Genomic DNA, 24,340 nt, shown 5'->3' on the forward strand with positions numbered 1-24,340 from the left:
CGAAGGTGTCTCAGAAATGTTGAAAAGTGTCATTGATTTTCAGCTTGTTGACTTTTAAGCAACAAGATTGCGTTAGATGGAATACGCGATGCAGCAGCCGAGAAGAAAGAAGTGCCGGGAACGGTGCGCCTCGATCTGACGACGGAGGGGTCTACGTAGAATCGTGAGCGCGCTCCGCTCGAAGATTTGACGTCCAAGACATGTCTCGTCTCTCATGAAAGTCTAGACAGACGAGTTTAACTCTGTCGGATTAACGGGCGGTGAATAAATCTTCTGACCGCCTCCGTCACGTCCTGCAAACGACATCACGTTTTCACAGAGAGAGCCGTCTTGTTATTCTCATAATTTAACTTTTGTCAGCTTCTTTTTTTTCCATCAAGTTAACCAAAGATGGACGAAGACGACACGGAGGACGTGCACGAGGCGGTCACGCTAGTGAATCGATTTTCGACGAAAATTACCACGTCCTCCTCGAAAATCACGTCCAAAACCACCCAGCGAATCCTACGAACGCAGGAGTCGGCCGAGGATTCCGACACGATGGAATGCGCGTCCGAGAGCGAGGTGGAGAATCTGCCGAAGGACGAGGACACACCACGCAAGTTTCAGACGCGCGGCAAAACGTACGAGAGGAGTCGATACTCTCTGGATGTGCCGGACGACGAATTCTTGATGGCGCGCAGAAAGATGACGGTGTCGTCGTCTCTTCGCGTGAGCGACGAGTCGAGATACACCGGTGGAACGCGGCTGGGCCTCTTTACGACCAATCGTAGCCCGCAATCTAGCTCCAGCCAGGAGGAGTACGAACCCGAGGTGAAAAGTATCTCGCGGCTGCAAATGCAACAGCAGCGCCAGCAACAGCAGCACCTGTTGACCACCGGCGGCGTCAGCAGCCAGGTGAGCGCCAGATCGATGGAGAGTCTGCGATCGTCTCGTAATTTTCTGAGCGCCGACGATCGCTACAGCGAAGACTCGAAATCCATGGAGTCACTGTCCTCGTCCTCGGAGACGCACGTCGGCTCAACCAAAAGCCACTATCGGAGCTTTCTCACGTCGTCCGCGCGCGATGTGTGCAGGATCGTAATGAAGAGCAGCGAGAATCTCCATCGCGAGGAGAGCTTGAACGCTGAAGTGAGACGTGGTTTGTTCGCAAACACCGGTCTGGAAAGGAAGCTACCGCAGCACTTGAGTCTACCGCCGCCGTCCAACGTGTTCTCGTTAACCAGCCCGGGTGGCAGCGACCGGAAGATTACGATCCTGAGTCCGCACTCGCCTGTGCAGACGTCCGAATTCCAATTTTCCACGCAGACGCTCAAGAGCAGGCGCAAGAAGGCCATCGTATTGCCGAGGTTGGTGTTGCCCCGAAGCGAATCCGAGGTCTTTCTAGAGTGAGTAGTTGAATGATCGAATTTCCTGCCTCTGTTTCGTAGTGTCGGTGTTTTCGAAGTAGTAGCCCGCCCGAGGCGATCATCCTCGTTTTATCGTTGGTTGTAACTTTGCTCGGTGTGCTGAGCAAGAAAAAAGTAACGCGCTCGAGAGAAAATCGATAGGAGTTTGTCGCACGATTTTGCGGACGGCTGAACAGTGGATAGGTTGATCGACATAGGCGCGTGACGTTAATTAACGAGGCCGAAGGGATGCTGCGCGTTAATATAATTACAGTGACTTGATTTTGCGGATGTATACACGCGAGAATATTTAATATTTATCACATACCGCGTTAATCCATCGGTTCGCCGAAGCTGATCATTGGACGCGGATAATTATTACATTATAATTATGAATTGAATTCGCGGCGACAGAATAACCCACATCATACGGAATCATCACGTGAGAAACGTACGTTATGTGGTTACGTGTGATGTTGCAACGATATTATTGTTATGATCATCCATCGTGCATAAATCAGAAAGTCTTCACTGATCTTCAATGGTTTACGATTTCATACAGATTTAGTGCGCAGATATCAAAATTCATTGCTCGTTTCAGTAAAAGCTCTTTCGACCTTTAAAGAAATTGTTAACCGATATACGAGACGTCTAAAAATATTTTACACCTTTCCTTTATTTAAAATATTTTGAAGAATTTTTTTTAAAATTATTTAAGCTTTTAATTATATAATCATAATTGTGTATAACATGTGTTATCACGTTGTATTAATATTCTATTTGTTCTATTTCCATTATGCAAGTTAAATCTTACACAAATTCATAATGCATTGATTAGCTGGTAAGTATAATTATTATATATTTTAATACACTATTATCATATTAATTAGCTAATCAATCTGTTACTAAATTTGTGCAATATGTAACTTACGCAATAGAAATGGAATAAACAGATGGTTCTATTTGCTTTTCATTTTGCTTTAAACTGCTTTGCATTATTAGCTTCACCGAAGGATCGATAAATACCTGAAACATTCATTATTATGCCAAAATGAACCCATACAATTCACTTTTGAAAATTACGAATTTACGTCGTGAATTCGCGTCGCGATGCGTGAACGTAAGAAAAAATGCACTTTGTATTGCAAAATAGACCCACGCACATAATTGTCAATTGTTATATTTCACGTTTGACATAATATATTATACTTAAAACTATAAAAAAGAGAAATGCGGATTATACAGGTTTATTAATATAATTTTTCATAATTTTCTCCGACTTCTATTTCCAAATTGTGAGAAACTAATATCTTGTTAAATGCGCAATGATGCTACCTTTCTATTGTGTCATTTACGGGTCAAGTGTAATTGGTCTTATCTCTTGCGATCAAAGAGGAGCGCTTGCGGTAACAAAACGTTCCTTTGTGATGCGAATTACGTGCGTCTCAAGCTATTTAGAATTAATTTGATGCTTTTTGATCGAGCCACAAAGAAAATACAACGGAGCTTGTTTTTCTTATGTTATATCAAGACTCCGTCTTGTTTAAAGCCTTGCGGATATGCTTACATAATTATTTCACGGTTGCTACGTGTCTTACACATGTAGTATACATCGCCTCTTTGTGGCAGTTAATTGCATAACGATTAAATAGAATTATATGTGCGTACACTATATTTATACACATTGTGTTCATAGCTTGCATTGTTTAAAAATATGACAGTGCATTTTTTTACTAAGAAAAATACATCGTTTAATTTTACAAGATTTATCGATGCGAATCCAGCAGTTGATTGTCTTATGAAAATGATGCAGAATATATTGTGCGCGGTTTATTCGCTTTGCGATATTATATTTGTCTTGCTTTAACTAGCTTTAGAAAACGGTCTTTCATTTTCTTGAAAGAGCCGTTAATAATTTGCCTTCGGTTTTGTTTGACACACAAAGCTTGAATTACGATTATCTATGTTCCGCACAGTTTCATCAAACATGTTACATTTTCTCTCACAGCAGAGTTTCTGGCTCCTAGAATTACATCGTTAATTAGAAGCATACAACATTGAAGTAGTTATACAAAAAGTGCATGATTACTTTTTCTACTCGATAAAAAACTGAATTGAACAAAGAAACGATCTTTTCCGTCCTTTATATTCTCTAGTGATTTAAAGTGATCGTCTCTTGACCGCGCTTTGGGAATCCGGCAAGCCGCAGTAATTATGTCGCGTCACATTCTAAGTACGAACATGTGTTTGTACGACCGCACGCGAACATTTCCCGAGCGTCGTTCAACTGGGACGTACATTCGAAAATAGATTGCGCGTCTACGCTTTCAAGTTGGAAATCCCGGCCAATGAATGTGGCAACGAATTCGCTCGTGCTAAGGAAATGGGAAAATATTTCTCAGGCCACTTTCCTTAGGAAATTACATTGTGCGAAAGCATTTAGAAGTGTACTTTAATTGGGATAAAGTTACTTTCCAATTGATGCGGCAAAAGCAAAACGTTTTTTTTTTTTTTTTTTTTTATACAAGTCTACTTTTATAATGATGCAGTAGTTTATTCAAGATTCAAGCTTTAGTGAATTGAATTGAAATAAATGAATAAAATATTTTATTTGAGATTTTTGGTCAGTCGATTTTCCCAAATTCGAATAAAAAAAAAAAAAAAACGGGCGGATTAATGTATGCGTGAAAAACATATATTGTGACATATACGTGTGAATTATTCATGAGCAAAAATATGACTTGGTGAATATTCGACCTCTTTGCACTTTCTGCATTTTTTATGACAATATTATCTTCTTCCAACGTTCGAAACGTTCGAAAGATTCTTCAAAAATATTTTCATGAAACTTTCATATTTCAGCATGACTTGCAAACTTTTGTACCAGAAAAATCTCTCTTTGCTCAATTTTTGTGACAAAAAAAAAAAAGAATGGTGAAGTTTAGTAATTAGACCGTGGGTTCTCGCGGAGAAGCTCGTCAAGATAATTTCGGTGGTTGATTAAAAGTTTTTCTACGGCATGAAATAATCTTTATTAAAATCGTAATTTGATAGAAGTCTTTGGTAATCGTTCGCAAAATACGGTTTTACTTAGAATTAAAAATTAAATTACGCGAATGTGAGATTCTTTCTTCTACAAAAATTCGATATTTTTGTTTCGAAACATTGATATCAAATTAATTAACACTTCTATGATCTCAGGTTAAAATAAAAAACATTATATTCTGTGATACTGATTAGAATTCATGACGTAAATAGTTTTACGTCCTGGCGATACAGTTTTGTCGTTATGAGCAATGTCATGGTTAGAAATGCCAAAGGGATACAAGGTCGAAACGTGCTTAAGGATCGCAAGGTAAAGCTTGATCACTCATATAGCCGTTGAGCTGCACAAAAGCCTTTCATTTTGCATATCACAGCTATAACGCAGCAACGGCTCTGTTTTCTCTCTTCTTACCTGCATTTAAAATCTTCTGACGTCACTCGTAAAGTGCACCGTCGACCCTTAGCTCGTTAAACAAGGCCTTTCCGGGATACTTCCCGCTACGCTCAAGAGATGAAACACAGAACATAAAATGGAGTAAACCGAAGCTTGTTTGTGAGAGAATTATGGTGCTGTATACTGTACGTTATATTTTCCTAATATTAGAGAAGACTTAAGTGCTTTCAATAGGCTAGCGTACTCGGACGCACGGATATGATTCTTTTGATATTAACCACTGTTTATGGAATTTTTATTCGTAAACTGACTTAAAAAATTTATATGGATATTATATGGATACACAGGAAGCATTTATTAATCTCGAAATTGTTATTCAGCTAGTGACCCTTTATTGCAGCTTCCTGTTTGCAAACGATATCTTGAATTTCATCACCCAATAGATAGCAGTCAAAGCGAATGATTGACCTAACTACCAAACTATATTGACCTTTACACGGGGATTGTTTTTACACAAACAAATCTGAAAAAAAAACACAGGAAAGTTTAAAATGTAATTTATCGACATGCTTGGACATTGATAATATTTTTTTATTGTTGCAAACAGTTTTGTTGTGCCGCTGGTACTATTATTTCTCAACTACTGTGTTTTTTTTAAATATTTTTTCCAGTACAAAACTCGTTGACCGCGACATTGACACATACGCGGTTTTATCGCGATATATTGCGGAAGCTGGTAGCCGTCGTTTTCTTTTAGAATCGTTATAAATTCTCGCTGAGTTAAAGCTCTAATACTTTTGATAGAGATGCAAAGATGCTGATATTGAAAGAGATTAGTAGCAAAAGAAAGTTTGCAAAGACAAAAGAAATACGAAAAATCGATTAAATTAACTTTCAAGAATTCTTTTTAAACGTAAATTTATTTTACGAAAAATTGTTGAGTATTTTTCATAACATTTATAAATAAAAATTTGCAGTTTTATTCGCAATGTGTGTTCAAGATATCGAGATGCAGCGTATCGTTAATTATAGTAATGATATTCCAGTGTATTCCTGTCAACTCACTTGCTGAATCAGTAGTTAGTAGTTAGTTGTCGGTACAAGTGATGGTCAAGAGGAGAGCAATAACTTCCTATCAATTACACGCCCTTTGACGCACACTGTGCCGCATTACAACATAGCTCTGCAGGAATTAGCAAATTGCATTCAAATGAACGGACATGCTGCAACGCACTAAGAGCACATGTTGCCCGCGCAATGTGAATAAACAGTTTCGCGCTCGAGTTTTGACATTTTCTTGTAGAGATTATACTGTAAACGATAGTATGTTTACGGAAACTAAAAGCACGTGACGGAATGAGATTGTTTATCCACTTTGTTTTATCAAGTTTAAATTCTCTCTCTCTCTCTCTCTCGTATGCGTAACATGCTAATTAGCGGATCAATAATGCAACGCGTCGGTTCTCGTATAGTTGATTGCAATTCCAAATTGAACTTTGCCTAAAGTGGTTCGTTAATTATGTTATTTAATGTAGGAAATTGTAGTTTATAGATCTTGAGCGACATGAAATATAAGCAGTTTTTTAAAAATCCGTTTAAGTGGTTTCAAATGGATCCACAATAAACCCAGTTTTTTATAATCGATAACATGCCGCGTGGAAGTAGCGAGTAATTAATGATATCGTTTCTTGGCGAAGAGTGGCACTTATAGTATTGATACAGCACAGCGGCTTGACATGTTTATTTCATCAAATTTGTTTCTCGTCCAGCACGCTCAATGATAAACCTTCTTTGAATTGATGGATTTTTCATCTATTATAGTGAAAGAAAAAGAAGGAAAAAAAGGGGTCGCAAAAAAAAGACTCTTTGCAATCAATTTGTTGAAAAATTCCGTATCTGTTTAATCTCGATGACATCGAAGTGTTATTTTTGTCGTCGCACGTTCAGCTTGAATGCGACGTTAATGTATTGCGATCGTTGCATATTGCTGAAGTCAATTTAGTCAGTTATAGCTGAAGTCAACTACAATGACGAAGCGCTACACGCTTGCGCTAGAAACAGGCGATTTCGAGCTTTATTTCGAACCTCTCCGCGACCGAGGCACGTAATGTTGTAACGGCGTGACGCGAATACAGGTAATGACATCGTTACGTTGGTTATCTTGAACACATAAAACGCTTTATTCATTATTTTATCATATCAAATAAATTGACGCAACAACTTCGAGATTTAAATGTTTAAACTAAAGTCTGCTTCGGTGATTGCTTTGTAGGTTTCTTAGGCTACTTACATCATCTATTTGTATGCGATATGAATAATGGAACTTACGGACATGACAATATTAACATCGCAAGCGTGAATGCCTAAATGATTATTTTACATGCAGTTTACAAACTACCCTGTCGTGCAGCGCTGATAGAAATTTAAACGCGTTTAAGTCTTCTAAAATTTAATATTCCGCACGCGATCGATCATTTCGATATGTAACCTTCACTCACGCCGGGCCTCCTCTTTTTATGCCGTTTCCTTAACGATTCCTCCGCGAGATCGATAGTAGCACGCCACGGAAGGTATCGTACGACGACCTTGATTTCTCTAAGCTTAGCCCTAGGTACTGAGTTCTGCATATTGACCTAAACTACTTGCGAACTGCTCCAAAGTATACTTGTGTATAGAATGACAATCGACGAAACTTCGCACACAATAGTTCCTACTCATAATCGCCTTCTTCAAGTAGAAAAGCGTTTCAAGGTTCCTTGAAAAATTTCATTTCTTCATTTTTATGATTTATTCATAAATTTATTGCTTTTTTTATTATTATTAAAACAATTAATTATATTTTTATATTTCTTAGTGAAATTAGATTTTTAATATGAATATTTCGCACAAATAAAAATTTATCGAAAACATAAAACAAGGCTAATGCAAAAAATTTGTGTTATGTGATGATGCGTGCGTGATAAAATTAAATTTTATCCATTACGAAGCAATGAATAATATAAAATTTGCTGTTCTATCTTTTTAAAATTTCCTGTTTATGCAAATCTGCAAATTATATGCAGCATTTTGATAACGTTCGTAAGCGTATGTTACTGATATATATCGCGGAAAGGAAACATAACATTTGCGATTGAAAGAGAAAAGGAAGAATATTCCTGGATCGATACAACTGGGTTATATCTACTCCCCACTTGCACCACTTTTTTCAGGTGAAATTGCAGATTTCGTCGCGCGCGCAATGATGCGTTATCGTTTGTGTATCGCGGATTAGTGTATTGCTCCATCTGATTCGCGGTCTCTCGCGCTTATACCGCGTGTGTTTGTTCGCGATATGAATTTTCGCAAATACGAGGAGCACAGCAAGCAGAAATATCGAACCACCGTGTACAAACGGTATTAATACATTGAAAAAAGTATTTTGTTAAAATTGATATTAAAAGTATAACAAAGAGCCGCAGTTTAAATATTGAAACTGCGACGTCTATTTGCTAAACAGATATGGATTTTCCTCCCATTTGTATCATCTGTCATGCACAAACGCAGTAATATGTACACTTGTTATCGACGATAGCGTGCAACACGTTAACGATTACGCAATAACGGTGTGTTAATTAACGGAGATTGCGTAATACTGTAATAAAGAAATTGCGCGGGAAGCATTGCCGACATAACGTTAACGCAAACAAGAATGTTGAATCAATTTCACGTTGCCTACAGCACCTTTTCCAAGTCTGCGCAGGACGATCTTAATTACTTGTCTCGTTATTAGCGCGATTTACATTGGTTTTCTCGTGCAAAATTAACATGGACTACAGAACGGTATTCTTAGGCCGATTGCGGGCAATAGACTAATAGTACCGGCAAAAACACGATTGTAATTTCGAACCAAAGCAACGCACCAAATTGCCTCAACCAACCTGACCGCGCTGCTCATAGCAACCTCATAATTTAATTATGGCAAACTCTCTACCCGTCAAGCTAGCTCTCATCTCTCTCTCTCTCTCTCTCTCTCTCTCTCTCTCTCTCTCTCTCTATCTCTCTTTCCTTCTGTTTGTCTCACGAAATTTCACGCATCTAAATTTCACGAAAAGTACTTTGCACTACGAAGAGGTAAAAAGACCGAGTGAGGTTTAAAACGATCGTCTTGGGATTAGTCGATTCTTCTCAGAATAGTTTGGTCCTGGTGGATTTTATTCTGTCGGACAGATCCTTATTCTCACGTCGGATATTCTAAACTCTCCAGGCGAACTTTAAACTGCGAAGAACTTGCGTTTGTGTTTTCCATCGTTAATGCAAGAGACTTTGTCGTATGAAATTAAGTTAATAGTCTCTATTTGAAGTTAGACATGTCTATCGCGATCTCGATTGCCAGCAAGAATGAAAAGAGTAAGTGAAGCGTTCAGTTGAAACACCGATATTTTACGCAAAATTGTCAGGCTGTCAGTCGCAAACGAATTTGTTCGTCGAAGACTCAGACAGCGAAGATTGCGACAGCGCGACTGCCAAATTGCCACGTTTATAAGCGGATTTCTATCAACACGCCTATTTAAAGTGCGCAATTTTGTTTACGTGACTATTCGTTGCGAAACATGGCAACTTCAGATTTTTTCCCGGCAAGATATTTTTCTAACTATTTTTGGATCACAACGTAATTGAAGGTTTCACGAAATTATGCGGCTATTATAAGACTTGATGAATATAGATTTCATGTATTTTTTCACTTTTAATTTTAGTTCTCTGACCAATTTTTATTTACCTGACATTGACACATAAATGTAGTACCCTAAGTTTTCCGCAATGCGGAAAAACTGCAATACTTTATGTTTTCTTGGATTGTAGTTTTCCCGTTAGCGCCGTGACGGAAAATCTTCAAAGCTGATCAGCTTTTCACGAAAATTTTATCATAGAAGCACTTCTCTCGCTACTGTGGATAACTGTCGACTGCCTTACCGGCTACGAAATCGATCCACGGAGTATGTTATAAAGTTTCTCAGACAAATAATTCGTGGCAGCACAATATACTGCTCCTGCAATCAATATTGATAGCTGATGGGTCTTGTTTTTACAACTTCCTGTATATATTTCCCAAAAAAAGAAAAAATCAATATTTAAGTCTATCAAACTTTATTTCTATCTACGAAGTTATTTTTTTACAGCGAATTTTTTTGTTGCAATTATTTTTTTTATTTCCTTCAACACAAAGAAAAATATTTGAAAATTTATAATTTTTTGTAATAATTTTTTGTTAGATATATTTTACATTTAATATAAATTTTCTGTTATTTTTTTGTGAATGTTTAGTTTGATAGGATGACTATGACTTTTATTCGATATAAAAACAGAGACACTATCAAATTTAAACCAATATTTTTCAATTTAATTTTGGCCGTGAACTTTTGATATTTAAAATATATTTAATGTTAAAAATTTATATTTTTTGCACACTTGTTTGTGAAATTTTATTTTATTGTATATAAACGTAGTCCTGCTATCATTTATTATAATTGCTTTAAAATTCTTTTCGATACCAAGCGCAAATTGTTATTACATTTTCTGTGCACAATTTTTATTGAACACTTTTATCCATTTTGCAAATAGAAGTCTCAATTACAATATTTAAACTGCGGATCTTTGTCATGTTTTTAATATCAATTTGAACAAAATGTTTTTTTAAATATATTAATGCAGTTTGTACACGCGGTAGTTTGACATTTTTGTTCACCGTACTCTTTGTATTTATTAATGTTTATATTGTGCGAAGAAATGCACGTGGTATAAACACGAAAGATTGCGAATCAGATGAAGCAACACACTAATCGGTGATAAGATATCGTGGTGCGCGCAATGAAATGTGCAATTTCATCTGGAAAAACTGGCACGTCGGCCAGTAATGTTAGTAATATAACCCAGTTGTATTGATCCGGAGATATTCTCTCTCTTTTAATCGTTTATGCATCGACATCGGTGGTGTCCCTTATTAGGGCGCGTCATGGACGTCACAAAGAGTGGACGAGAGAATAAAAAGCTCTCGAGGGTCAAAAGCGTCATCGAAGTACTTGCATTCTTAGAATGTGGAGGGACTGAATCGAAACGTGGTCTGGGAATGCAGATTCAGCGAGTAGTGGGCGAAAAATAGTATCATTGTCGAATGCTCGAGTGCGCTGGAAATAATATGCGATGAATCCTCCGAGTTTCAAGTCATTGGTGCATCAGAAATGGAGAAAATTTTGTGTGATTTAAAATAGTCTGTCAAATGCCACAGAATTTTATTTATCTGTACCTTAATCACTGTTTGAAAATATCAACTTATTGAAAATGTCAATAATAATATTTTATATAGAGATAAATTTAATTATAACAAATTTAAAATAAATGTTTTTTATATTCTTGTAATTAGTATTGTTTGATTTTCAGCTACATTTAATTGACACTCTCTGTCTTGTGCTAGCACGTATATGAAATTTAAATTGCAGTATTAATTTTGATCAAAATATTATTCTCGTGCATGCATATTCTGTATATCGATAGATGCAGTCTTGCTAGATAGATAATGCGATGCTTTAATACGATTTCATTAATAACGCGATAGTATCATTGCGTTATTCCCCGATTCCGCTATCGGTGGAAATTCGCCTATCGAAAATATTCGTTTGTATCTATCGAAGCGTTCATCGAGTACATTTATTGATTTCCCATTGCAAATGCCACTTGAATCGATTGATCGCCAGTATCAGATTGCAGGTCCTCCTGTCTTCGGAATTAGTTTTCTATCGATTTTGCATTTGAGATATGCCTCCCCACCTCCAATTTTCTCTTTCTCTCGGCTCGCTCCATCCAATAGTTTTGCAATCGGTAAATCTACATCTCGTTGCTATGCGGCATTCACGCACGCATACATATTATATTTATGTAAAATATATCTACGTTGCTGTAGTTCTTAGTAATTTATAAAAAGTCTCTTATTTAATTTAATTTCTCTTAATGATAACACGCGCAATTTTAAAATTAATTTTAATTTCTTCATTGATGTTCTTGAAAGAAATATTGAAAGCTTATAGCAATTCCGGACAAATTTTTATTTTGCACACTTGTAAATATTGTTTAAAATATTTATTTTATTAACAACATAACTAAAGATAAAGTTGTTAGCGCGACGGATATTAGCCATTAGTCGTGTCTAAGTTGATTTATTCTACTGTGTCTGGGATTTATTAAGTTCCATTAAAACTCTGACAAGTGTGATGAAGTGTTCAATGTATGATCACATCTCTCCCTCTCTGTCTCTGTCTCTCTCTCTCTCTCTCTCTCTCTCTCTCTCTCTCTCTCTCTCTCTCTCTCTCTCTCTCTCTCTCTCTCTCTCTCTCTCTCTCTCTCTCTCTCTCTCTCTCTCTCTCTCTCTCTCTCCCTCTCCCCCCTCTCTCTCTCTTTCTCTCTCTCTCTCTCTCTCTCTTTTTCTCTCTCTCTCTCTCTTTCTTTCTCTCTCCCCCGTTTCTCTCTAGAAGCTCTCAAGGGAAACGCGTTCTCTTAAATTTTCTCTTACTGTGGATACAGCCACGGCGCCATTGATTTTGCGGGTGTGTCGTGAAAGCACGTATGTTGTCGCCGTATTAAACAAACGGATTTGCAACATTGCACTCGCTCGCGATTAATTCCGCGAGCATATTGCCGACGAAGTCACGCTGAAAGTCACGCTGTTTGCGATTTTAATATTCACCGATGAAAAATTCAATATTCAATTATTTTTATCTCTAGAATGTTCCTCAGACTTTTACATAATTAATATGTGATCAAAAGAAGTTTTATAAGATAACTGGAACGTATTAAAAGGTGAGAATATTAAAAGGAAGGTTCTTTTAACGACCTCCGCATGTATCACGGCTAGTAAAAATAGAATCGCAATATGCATATTTACTTTGCCAGGCAATGTTACGTCATTTACTGCAGGTTGAAATCGCGTGCGTACGGTCAATATTGCGAAGATGTTGTTGACATAGGTCGTGGGTGAACTGAGTCGCTCGCTGCTACTATGGTGTTTGCGATCATAGCTTGCGTATTGTATCACAACCTCGCGTTTCTGTCCAACCAATCCATCTACATTTCATTCGACTCCCTTCTTCGCCGTGCCATATGTTTGATTAGTACTTCTACTTTCCGTTATCTTTTCTCTTTGATCTCTGTACCTTTCTCGTAATATAATTGGCTCTTCGCGATTCGATCAAACAATTTCGCCGAACCGTTTTTTTTCTCTCCCAAATCTTATTGCGTATATCGACACGTTTTATTGACTATCAGCGTTATTACACTTTCTAGTTTTACGCGCAAAAGGTATAACATTTTTTCCAAATATAAAGAAACGTGAAAGGTGTCAAAAATAACGTCGTTTCTTTTTTAGGAATAAAATATGGAATAAATTTGTGTTTTTTAGAAAACTAAATACATATTTAATATGATTCTGTATAAAATTTTCATGCGATGTTAATGAGCTCATTGCAGGTCATGGCGCGAATTCGAAAGTAAAGCGCAAAGTTCAGCTGCGGCTGTTAACCGCGCACAGATTGCACTTGATGCAACGTAAATATTACGATAAACTTGTTCCTCGGAATGCCCTCATTTGCATGGCCGTCGTGCGTTCTCGACAGGTGGATCCTGTTGCAGTATTTACTTAAGCCCACGCTTCGTCAGAGACGACGTTGCACATTCCTGCCATCTCATTGATTTCGAAACGTAGATGTTTCATTTCCGAGCACGTGACTCTTTCGTTCTTCTGCTCTTCTAGAGAAAAGTGTGCGTTTCAGCGATTACGGTTCGCCTGCCATTTCAGGGACGATCGACGTTCGCGTGTTTAGCGGCGTTCGATCGATCTGCTCGGTGATCACGAATTAATCGTGTAATTGCTTAGATAATCGCTTAATCGAGCCGATCTGTCGGTAATCCGCTGCAACTTTTCAAGCTTTGAATGGTGTTGATCCCTGATCAGGGTCAATGTAAAAAACTACGTGCCAGCTGGCGTCTGGCCGCGGACTGACCTTTCAACCGCGATCGACGTTTACGCGCTATATCAATTTAACCTTTTAGAATGAAACTTTTCCTTGCTTCCAGATATCGATTTTTCATGAAGAAAAGTGAATAGCTTTATGTAGAAATATTATGACTCCGTCATACTCGTCGCTGGGCGTGACGCAAAAAATCCCGGGCGTCGGGTCGCTTCCGTTTATGACACGCTGATCAATCGGGCGCGTATAATTCTTCGCGGACATACAATGCACATGCCGATTCTTTTCATTTTGTATACGAGATGACGATCCATTAATGATCGATGCCGGGAAATATTATATATTTGAAAATTGCATGAAATCTCCCGCAAAGAAGTCATTATATTCAATGAACTTTGAAATAAAATAAAAGTTTATATTCAATAAACTTTAATAACTATTATAAATTGCAATTGTTATAATAAATCGCATTTTTTCTCTTGGATTTATTACTTTATTTTATATTGTGCTCGTTAATTTTATTTAACTGCAATGAAAGGAGGATAAATAATGAGGAAGTCAACCGGCATCCGATAATAATAAATAATAAAATAAAAAAAAAAACGTACTCCGCCGGAGGAAAAATTGAGGGAAGAAGATAAAGTCCGCTTTCATTCCTGCATTCATCTAGGTCGCGTTTTCGTATTTCGTTGTTGTTGGAAATTAGTTGCTACCCATCGCTGCTGTGATTAAAAATTTTTTATTGTATTTCTCGGTGCATTAATTAACTTCATTTATTTTTTGATTGATTACGTACATTTGCACTCATTGTAATTTGGAATTTCCATTAATTTAATAATTATCATTATTATCTCTCGTGATTTATTTACCTTTTTTGATCTTCTTAATTAACACTGCTTCTACTTTGCTAGCTACTTTTATTCATATATACTTCATCTTCTTTCCGGCGGCGCGACGCACAGCGAACGCGCCGCGCGGCCTCCTAATTAATTCCGTAATCAGTTACCACTTCCAGCGCATTCTCTCTCTTTCTAATTATCGCCCCTCTTGCCACTCTCCCCCACGTACTCCGTCACCCCTTTGGAGAAGAGGGGGGGGGTAGGGGAGGCCGCGAGCGTCGGCGTTTTCGGCGCGGAAGCCGACGAAGGAGGCGCTCGCGTCGATAGAGCCACGAGAGAACTGTGTCGTTCCTCTCCGTCGCTCTTTCGTTCACCGTCTTTCTTCGTAGTACTCTCTGCCATCTCCACCCCTCGCCGCCCTCCTCGCACTCTCTAACTCTTTCTCTCTCTCTCCCTCTTCTCTCCTTTTCATTCGCTGCATACCACCCATCCGCGGGTTTACGTCTGCGGTCCTGCAGCCACGTTGGAACGTTTCGCACGGCCGCACGAATTCCTCATCGCGTCCCGTCGCGTCCCGTCGCGTCCTTCGTAGCCGGCCCTCGCGGCCGCCGCTACTGATCTCTCCGATCATTCGGAGGACCTTCCCTTTCTGCGCGCGCCCTCCGGTATTCCACGCGCGGATACGTCAGTCGTACAAAAGGGGCCAGAAGGTTGTCGCGCTCGCCTCGGGTGAGAACGTCGGGCGCGCGTCGCGCGTTCCCCTCATCTCGCCATCGATCACCGATGGATCGGCATCCCGTGTGCGACATGTGAAAGGGGACCAGCGAGTGCATCGTGCGTTCGCGAGCAGCCATGTGCGCCCAATTGATCCGCGTGCCGTGAGCTGAAGCGACCCGACGCCGGAGTGTCACGCTCGCCGTGCGTTAAGTGCGTCGAGTGCGACGAAGTCGCACGATGACGTTTCGCTGATGAATTTGGCACGGATGATGATGGGGCGGGGAGGGATCTTCGAAGATGATTGTCAGTGGATTTCAAGTTAAAAGTCGGTGTGGAGTGTCTTAACTGTGAACGGTTATCGGTTGATTGTGATTTCCGACGACACTGATATGTGTAAATCGTATCGCATGTCGTCCAGAATTTAATATTGATTTCTGTCTGTCCTGTAGCTTTAAAATAATTTCAGAATATACGCGTCAGCTTTAATGACAGGAAATAGTAAAATTGGTGCGTTAAAAAAATTATTTCGATGACGAATTATTGCGTTTGTTGCAAGCAGAAAATATATGACCTTTCTGAGCGAAATTTTGACGATGAAATAACGAAGAAGGGTAGTTGATAATTGATAATTTTTGATGTTTTATAAGAAATTCTCGATGAATAAGAAAAAAATTATGCAGTTACGAAATAATAAGAGAATTCGTGTTTTCCAAATACGCCGCGCAGTAGTATAAGTAAAGCATTAACACGACCTTGAATGCCAAACGATGAACATGCGCTCAAAGGTGCTGCATATAGATGCGGATTCATAAATTCGCCGAGAGTTGGACACGATCAAAGGCTATACGTCCAGTGTAAAACTTTTCAATTTCTTTTAAAGGAAAAGGAGGACAATGACACATTGTTAGTAAGCTGATTGACATTTGTGGAACGATATCGGAAAAACGAGAATTCTGAATTGCCATGTGAACTGATACGATCAAGCGCGCTTGATGACTTAAATATTTACAATAGATAAAATAAGAAAGGTAATGAATAGTTGCCAGTTTAAGCTGCACTTTGTCCACTCCATTCAGCGTGATAAAATCTTGAAAGCAAAAAGAGAAAAAAAAAATAAAACAGCCAACTCGTCTGCGTACGAGCGTAGATGTAGCCATTTTTCACGTCTTCCAAGAGCCACATGGAGCAAAATGCGGATACATCTCGCGAATATTTTCTCACGATATATTTGTACGTCCCGGAAATTCTGTCAACCCGATTCCGGCGTGCAGCGTAATCGTTTCGGGATGTAATAATATTTTCTTTATCCGCGCGCGCGGTAACACCTTTATGGCGCACTCAAAGCCCGGCGTGGGAAATACAAAAAGATTGCCCGACCGGGGCAGAACGCGGCGATTCGGCCGAGATTCTTCCCCGGGGAAATTTTAATACTGCCGAGTTTAATAAAAAGCGTGAGCGTCCCACAAATTCTTTTCCCGCTTAATCCCGCCTGGATTGCGACTTGTTACTCGCCGCGCAGCTTCGAACATTTCATTTAAGGCGGCTTTACATCTAATAGGCGTAATGATTATGTAATGGACGTCAGCGACATAATCCTCGCTCGTCAAGAAACGATAACGAGGTCCTTGCAACATTGATAACTTCAACATCAATTTGGGAAAGTGAGATCGATACGATCGCGAGCGAGGGAAATACTCCGTGTCGCTGAAGGATTTTTCTCTCGAAGAGAAATGAAAGAACTTGTGAAATTGAACGCTATAGTAAATAATAGTGCGTTTTCGTCGAAGAGCTGCGCGGATATTCGAGAAATATCAACGTCGTTTCCACGGTGGATTCGGAGAATCTTACCATACGTGTGTGTCCTTTGAAAGGGGATCAATGCGCGTTTCTCGACTGCTTCTGGATTCGAGCGAGAGAAATACGACCCGAGGTGGAAAATCGTGTGCGGAAATTTTGCGATTTGCAGATTAGCTCGCGGTAGCAAATTGAAGATATTTACCTTCGAGTAGAAACATGTGTGAAAACATTTCTGGTTTGCGACGCGATTTTTTCGCATCGCGTCTGAGATCTCTTGTTCTCGGCGTTAAAAATTGCGGGGTGTTTTTTGATTGAGTTGTTAACATGATACGAAACAAATGGACTGATGCGGGAGCTTTAAAACTGTACGTGACGATGTTGTCCGTATTCGGGGGTAGAACATTTTCGACGGATTGAAACAGACGAGATTTGACATGACTCGTAGGAAAATGTGAAACCATAATCGACGGTGACGACGATGGGGCAGGACTGGTGCACGCGTAGACGTAAGCGTTTGAGCAATTGTTGCTGCCCATGCGGACCACGTGTTCATCCCTCAAATAGGTTAGTGAGCTACCAGACATCAGGTATTAATGTAGCAAGCGTGCTTCCTGGGTATTCGTGATTAGAGTAGTTTACGGATATTTTTGGCGCCAAACACGAACTCTGATGTGCAATTTAAATGAGCCGCTCGGCGGAGGAGTGATATAAGTCACGGTCTTTCTCGCTTTCGGCAAATAAAAGAGTTTATGGCACTTACAATTTGATTCTAAAAGCGTAGAAATCGTGCCGATTGCGTGACAGTCGCCTAGCATTAGATTTCTGTCGCACTAACAAAGCTATAAGTTTCGCCGCTCGATAAAATCAACGAAGCGAGATGCACGAAGGTGATAATTTTGAAAAGCTTCCCTCTAGAAGAAACGCGATATCGTTGATTTTATAGTGGTTTTTTTTTTGCCAATATTCTATGAGAAACTTCGTGAAAAGCGGAATGTAATTTATTTTACTTGCATAAACCATCTGTTAGATCGACATTTTTTAAATAAAAATAATTATTCGAATCTATGGTTTTATAAATTGTCATTAGAGAATGAACAAGATGAGCGATTGTTCCTGACGAAAAAGAATTTTAAAATATCAAGGTTATCGAGTAAATCGAATGACGTAAGTGCTTGGTTGCTGAGCGACGAAAATTCATAAATATCTGAGATGTTGGCGAGCTAAGTAGCAGAGAATATCTCGCATAAATTTGCGAGCATATTTTTTATCCAAACTGATAAAAATTTCGAATTACTATTCTACTTTTATCTTTGTTGAAACTGTACATTTGAGCTACGCTCATCGTAAATTATGTCTTATTTATTGTAACTTGCAAACTAAAGGGGCTGTTAAGTTGTGCAAACTCTTATCTACTTTTTATATTCACAATTGCTGGCAGCATTGCGTATACATTGCAGCAGAAAAAGCGTGTCAAAGGTCAATATCATTTGCCAGTGCTACAATCAGAAACGTAATGTATCGAGAGAATGCACAACAACGATGATGCTCCTTTGCGTATTGTTACGTGAGCGAACTGCGAAAATGCAGTTCGACGATTTTCCCTCTTTGCATCATATCGGGGAGGGGAGGAAGCAATTTGAAATTCTTTTAATTACAATGAACTGGCCCGTATACACATCTGTTTAAATAAATGCCCGCGCAAGAATCACGATTTTAGTGAAGTTATTCCATTAACGTTAATTGCGTTCTCTCTCTTGTGAAAGAACGGAAACTATTTGCACAACCGTTATTCACATTTTTTCCTTTCGTCTCTCAATTTTTCGCAGGAGTCTCTCTATAGTTTTTTGAAGCAAGTATCTCCGGTGCTTTTGTATCGTTAAAAAAAAACTTGCAATACGTAAGAGAAACGTTTTTTAATTTATTAATATTCGTCGAAGCAGCGTCAAACGTCAGAAATCTGCAGAAAGATATATTCCAGCGCACTACGCATTGTTGCGTGTCGGCCTTGCACATTTCTCGTTTATTCAGTGATCGCGTGACGTTGTGTGGGTCGCAGAAGACATACTTAATTTTTTTTCCTGTTTTTCTCTTCCTCTCAGTTGTTGAAAATTTCTCTTAGATCAAATATCGCTCCACTCATTCACTCGGCTGCCGGCTCTTTGCTCGCCCGCTGCATAGCAATGCAGCGTATGCAATTTCCATTTCCGCGTCGCCGGCGCTGTAGGAGCAGTGGATGGCATTGAAAGAAAGTCAGTTTGACTCTAAAGGTCTCGGCGGCGCGACCCGGGCTCCTACGAAATGTTAACGCCAACATTAAACGCCGCTGCACGTAACGCGTGACGGTTGAGCACGGCAAGCGCGCGCGCGAGAATTTCGCAAACACGCGAAACTGTTGGCGCACGTCAGACCCGAACACGTTACATTTTGTCCTCCATCCGGCATTTCGTCCGGACACAAGAGAGAGAGATCGAGCGAGAGAGAGCAAATGCGAAATTAGGTCGACTTGATTGCGCGATAATTGAGAATGCGATTAAGTGGGGTAAACGAACAATCGGCCGGCTAGACGATGCACCGCTGAATTTTCGATTGTTATGAAATGAGAGTGTACAATATATCTGACAGTAGTCTTACAGCTATGCAATAGTAGTAGCCAGCAATTGTGTTGTAACATAAATACTATACTATATAATGCTAGGAAAAACTTCAAGGAAAATAATTTTATTCTTCTTTATTTAATTTTATTCAATTTTATTATTCTTTTTATTCAAAGACACTAAACATTCTTTTTATAATTTTTAATATATATCATTCTAAAATTTTAATTAGTTTTTTCTAATTTATAATATCTTGTGTTTAATTCAATGTTAAATTCCATTTCAAATTAAATTAAATAATAAAATTAATAATAAAAAAATAATAAAAGAAGGTATTATTAATATATATATAATATATTTTTTTTATTTCGTAAAAAATTCGACAAAAATATAATGACTTTTTGAAGTAAAATTACAAAAAATGTGCTTTTTATTTATTTCTCTTGAATAGTAATTGAATAGATGTTGTGATAAAACTAATAGTAGCGCTGAAGTGAAGCGAACAGGTAGCTGAGTAGTCGCGTTAAAACTCCTTGTAGGTCGAATTCAATCGTTGTATAATAATGCTCGTGCGTTGCTGTGTAACGCAGTTGCGAATGACGTTCCGTTCCGTGCCTACGACAAACCGAAGGGTATTATTATAAATGTAACTGAACGCAGTGACAGTTATATCGCGCGAAACCATACGCGAAAGTTGACACGGTCGGCTCTTTCGCCTACACTCGAAGCTCTCATTAAGGGATATTCAATTACAACTGTTTCACATTGTTTGTCTAAAGATGTACACGCGCAGCGATACGACAGGAATAGGGCTGTCCTGATTTTGCAGTATAATTGAAAGTCAGATTATGCAGGCGGGTGGATGTACAATCGAATAGCTTAGATGTTGCTTTCAAAGTTACTCGCGTTCTCGGGTTCGTCTTGAGCACAATTTAATTATTATGCGACGCGATAACGTGTTTTGCCGAGTCGTAACTCGCGCACGCGGAATATTGTCGCGAGAAGTAGCAATAGTTAACAAAAATTATAATTATACAGATTTGTCGACAAGACATATCAGTGTATAAATTTTTTATCAGTGTGAAAATGTATACTAAACATAATTGAAAGAGAAACTATGTTCTTGATGAAAATAAAATAAGATGATCGATTTAATCGTTGTTACTTCCGATGTATTCGGAAAGATCAGAATCCTTTTTCTTAAACTTTATAGTGCGTCTCAAGTTAGATAGTTTTGCAAACATCAAGTTTGTCGATTTTTCCAAGCGAAGATCCGGAGATTCTTTTTATTTACTCTTGAGTTATAAGCGTTCAATGATTAGATCTTCAACGAATTGATAGATTAAAGGATTTATGATATCGTCTGAATTCTGAAAAAACCTGACAGCGTCAGATAAATGGAAGGAACATTATTATGGCATCGATTTTTTAATTTTTGCTGATTGCTCATTGTCACTTGTGATTGAAATTCTATATAACAAGAGAAAGCGGGGGCTGTTGTTTACGCGTTATAATTTGCGAACTCGCGAGACGATTCCATGCTACTCCGGCGCGGCCAATAATGATTCGAGAATTTCCTGATGGCCTGATCAGTCCTTCGTACCACTGCTAAAATGATCGGGCGAAATATCGGCGGGTTATCAGGAATTTAATTAATATAGACCACGACGGTGCGGTGGTTATTAGTGATATTTCCTTCTTCACAAAGCGGCCCCTTCTTCGTCTCCTTTCCATCGCCGTTCTATCCTGCCTTTCCCACGAGTGCCGCTGATCGATGTCGTGGCGGTGGAGGCTGGCTGGCTGGGCTGGTGACGTAATCGGCAACCTCCGCCCCCAAGCTCTGACGTCACTGATGCCCTCAAATGCGCGTGGTCAGGTGCGTATCAGCGAGAATCTCCATCTCTCTCCGTCCCTCGCCCTCCTCCGTACTTTAAAGGCACTTCAGCCGATGGCCGCAACGCCGACATCAACATGCATATGTTTAGAAAAATGGAACAACGTTGTGTAAATCCTTACTGAAGGCGGATTAAATTCCAGACTGAAGAAAAGGTAGCTAAGATTGAAGCTGTAGAAAAGGGAGATTACGGATAAATCCCTGAAATTATGCTTCCTCGTCTTTAGTATTGACTTGTAGTATATTTTGAATTATTTCTTTCTTATCGTATTTCTATATGGAATTATTATATCTGTTTCACATAAGATGATCATTTATAACTATAGAATTATATTGCATGTTCTAAAATGAACAAAATGTTTCAATAAACTGTTTTCGAAACGCTTTCTCTTTCAGTTATAATTAATTTTAAAAATGTGGAAATAAATGATAAGTTCTTATTTTTTATTAAATAAACTTTAATCGAATTTTAATCCAATGCTTAATTTTTCAATTATTTGTTGTTGAAAATTTGAAAAATATAAATGATAACAATCAATTGAATTGTCAGTGGAAAAGATTGATTAAAACGTTTATAAATTGATTAAAACGTTTATAAATGAAATTTATAGTAACATCATATTTACGAATAATACTAGAGGAAAATTTTACTTCTGAAGTTTATGTTTATTTACAGCATGTTGTGGAGTCATAACGTTATACTTTGCGCAATTTACAATACTGATTAGATGCGCTCGCAGTTTTTCCCAAGAATTACATTAAATATGCAAAAAGTTGCACCAACTGTGTTTTGTGCAAGTTATTTAAAAAAATTTTAACTTGCAATCTAAAAGTAAAGTTGAATTTAAATGCGCCTTCGATCATTGCCACGCAGAAATTAGCGCTGCAAAAATACGTTAAAAAAGTATCCAGAGTTTTATTTATAATTGGAGCAAATTTTTCAGTTTTGAAAGCGGATTTTCTGGAAAACAAAATGTCATATAAAAACATTTTATTTCAAAACTTTAATTTATTGTCGTGAAAAATCGCTTTATATTTGACTACGATTTTCACAGCATTCTGTATAAAAATCGTCCAATTAATGGACACTCGTGTACGCACATCGAACCAATAACCTAAAGAACTAATTTGTAAAGAACACGGTAGCAGTTACTGCAGTCGATGATGCGACGATTGGTGATTAAATCCAGACTTGCCGTTTTACTCAGCGAACTAGTTTTCTTCCTCTCTGGACACATCTCCAAAGAATTCTCAAGACAGCCTCATCCTCGGCATTTCATGTAGTCGAAGTTGGCGCTGGTCCATTGTTTAGTTGAAGGGCGGTTTCTCCGCACGAGGACTTTCATCGATTTCCTTTTTCTCCTCCGTTCGTTCGTGCTGCTCGCCAAGATTAAGAATTTCCTTTCTACAACCGCGCCGTAAGCATTTATGAGCTTAAGACTTCTCGTATAGCCGATCTGCAATTGTATGCGTTGAAAATTCGCATTTGAAATTACGTACAATTACGTATATAATTCTATATCTTCATATCTGATTAAAATTTACCTGCAATATTTTTTTTATCTGACAATTTGCTGCTGTTGTAATAATTTACATATACTAATAATTATTAATATATAATTTACATTAATCATACTTTAGAAAAGATTTTCTCTTTCATGCTGAAAGAAAGCGCTATCGCGTGGATTAGATATTTAATTTTTTGAAGTGATGCAAGGCGATCATTCAGTCGCCGCCAGACGGCTTGCAGTAGAACAGGCACGTACGTGACTAGGCAAGTGAAACTGGTCGATCAGTATCCGGCTGCTGGCAACCTTCTTTATCGATAGTCACTGTTTCTGCCGTATAATTTTATCGGAAAGACTGAAATGCGTCCAAAGAGAACGAGAGGCATTCAATCTTTCGATATTAATTTATCTGCAGTTAAATGAATGTAATTAATTAATATATCAGTTAAATATTTTATTTATGTTTTTTATATTAATTATTTTTCAAATAAGAATTTCGAAAAGAATTCTGTTCTGCATATTTTTTATCAAAAATAATTATGTTATTCGTTTCGTGCTGTATAGAATAAAAAATTTTTTACGGTTTTTATTCGGAAAACATTTATAGTTTTGTTAGAATAATATTACAAAAATGATTTTTATTTTAGCCATTAATGCCTATAAATTTATTATTATTTGGTTATATTGGCTCTTTTTAAATAACGATCATACGGAATTTATGATGACAAACCTCTAGAGAGAATTGTTGAATATTCAACTGGATCTTTTTCAGCGCTGCTTGATTTATTTTATACAGCTTGTTACGTACCTATTAAGCCATATCATTTTATACGTGCTCTGCTCCAACAAGCAAAAAAGAACATTTATCTCTTTCACAATTTTTTTGAGGAATATACACAACATATTTAAAAAGAGCGGAATTGTAGAAATTAGATGAAGAAAATTAAAATTTTTCCCTTATAAATTTTTAAAATGTAAATTGTAATATTAAAAATTAGGATTCTTTAAGCTACGATATTAAAAGATAATTACTTATAGAAAAGTTAGAAAAAATTATTAACAAAATAGATAATTACTAATTTATAATTTGTGATTATGTATTATGGAAAGCTTAGCACTCGCTCTAATTTTGCATCGTATACTTTAATGTGATGCGTATTTTTACGCACGT

At 38.0% G+C, this 24,340-nt stretch overlaps 1 protein-coding gene across 19 annotated transcripts in view; it reads left to right on the forward strand.

The window, feature by feature from the left end:
- Window positions 1-24,340, forward strand: part of dnc (phosphodiesterase dunce) — a 331,146-nt gene that overhangs the window by 210,141 nt on the left and 96,665 nt on the right. For 4 of the 19 annotated variants that reach the window (XM_012378284.2, XM_012378285.2, XM_012378286.2 and 1 more), the window contains exon 2: window positions 44-1,388. The exons of 13 other annotated variants lie outside the window; for them this stretch is intronic. In XM_012378284.2, the coding sequence (XP_012233707.1) occupies window positions 391-1,388 (998 nt within the window). In that variant the 5' untranslated portion in view covers window positions 44-390. Of the gene's footprint in view, window positions 1-43; window positions 1,389-17,257; window positions 17,738-24,340 lie in introns of those variants that run through there. 2 more of the 19 variants (XM_012378287.2, XM_067358193.1) reach the window with 2 other exon arrangements.

This window comes from Linepithema humile, chromosome 6 (genome assembly GCF_040581485.1).
Source record: "Linepithema humile isolate Giens D197 chromosome 6, Lhum_UNIL_v1.0, whole genome shotgun sequence".
In the NCBI taxonomy this organism is placed as follows: domain Eukaryota; kingdom Metazoa; phylum Arthropoda; class Insecta; order Hymenoptera; family Formicidae; genus Linepithema; species Linepithema humile.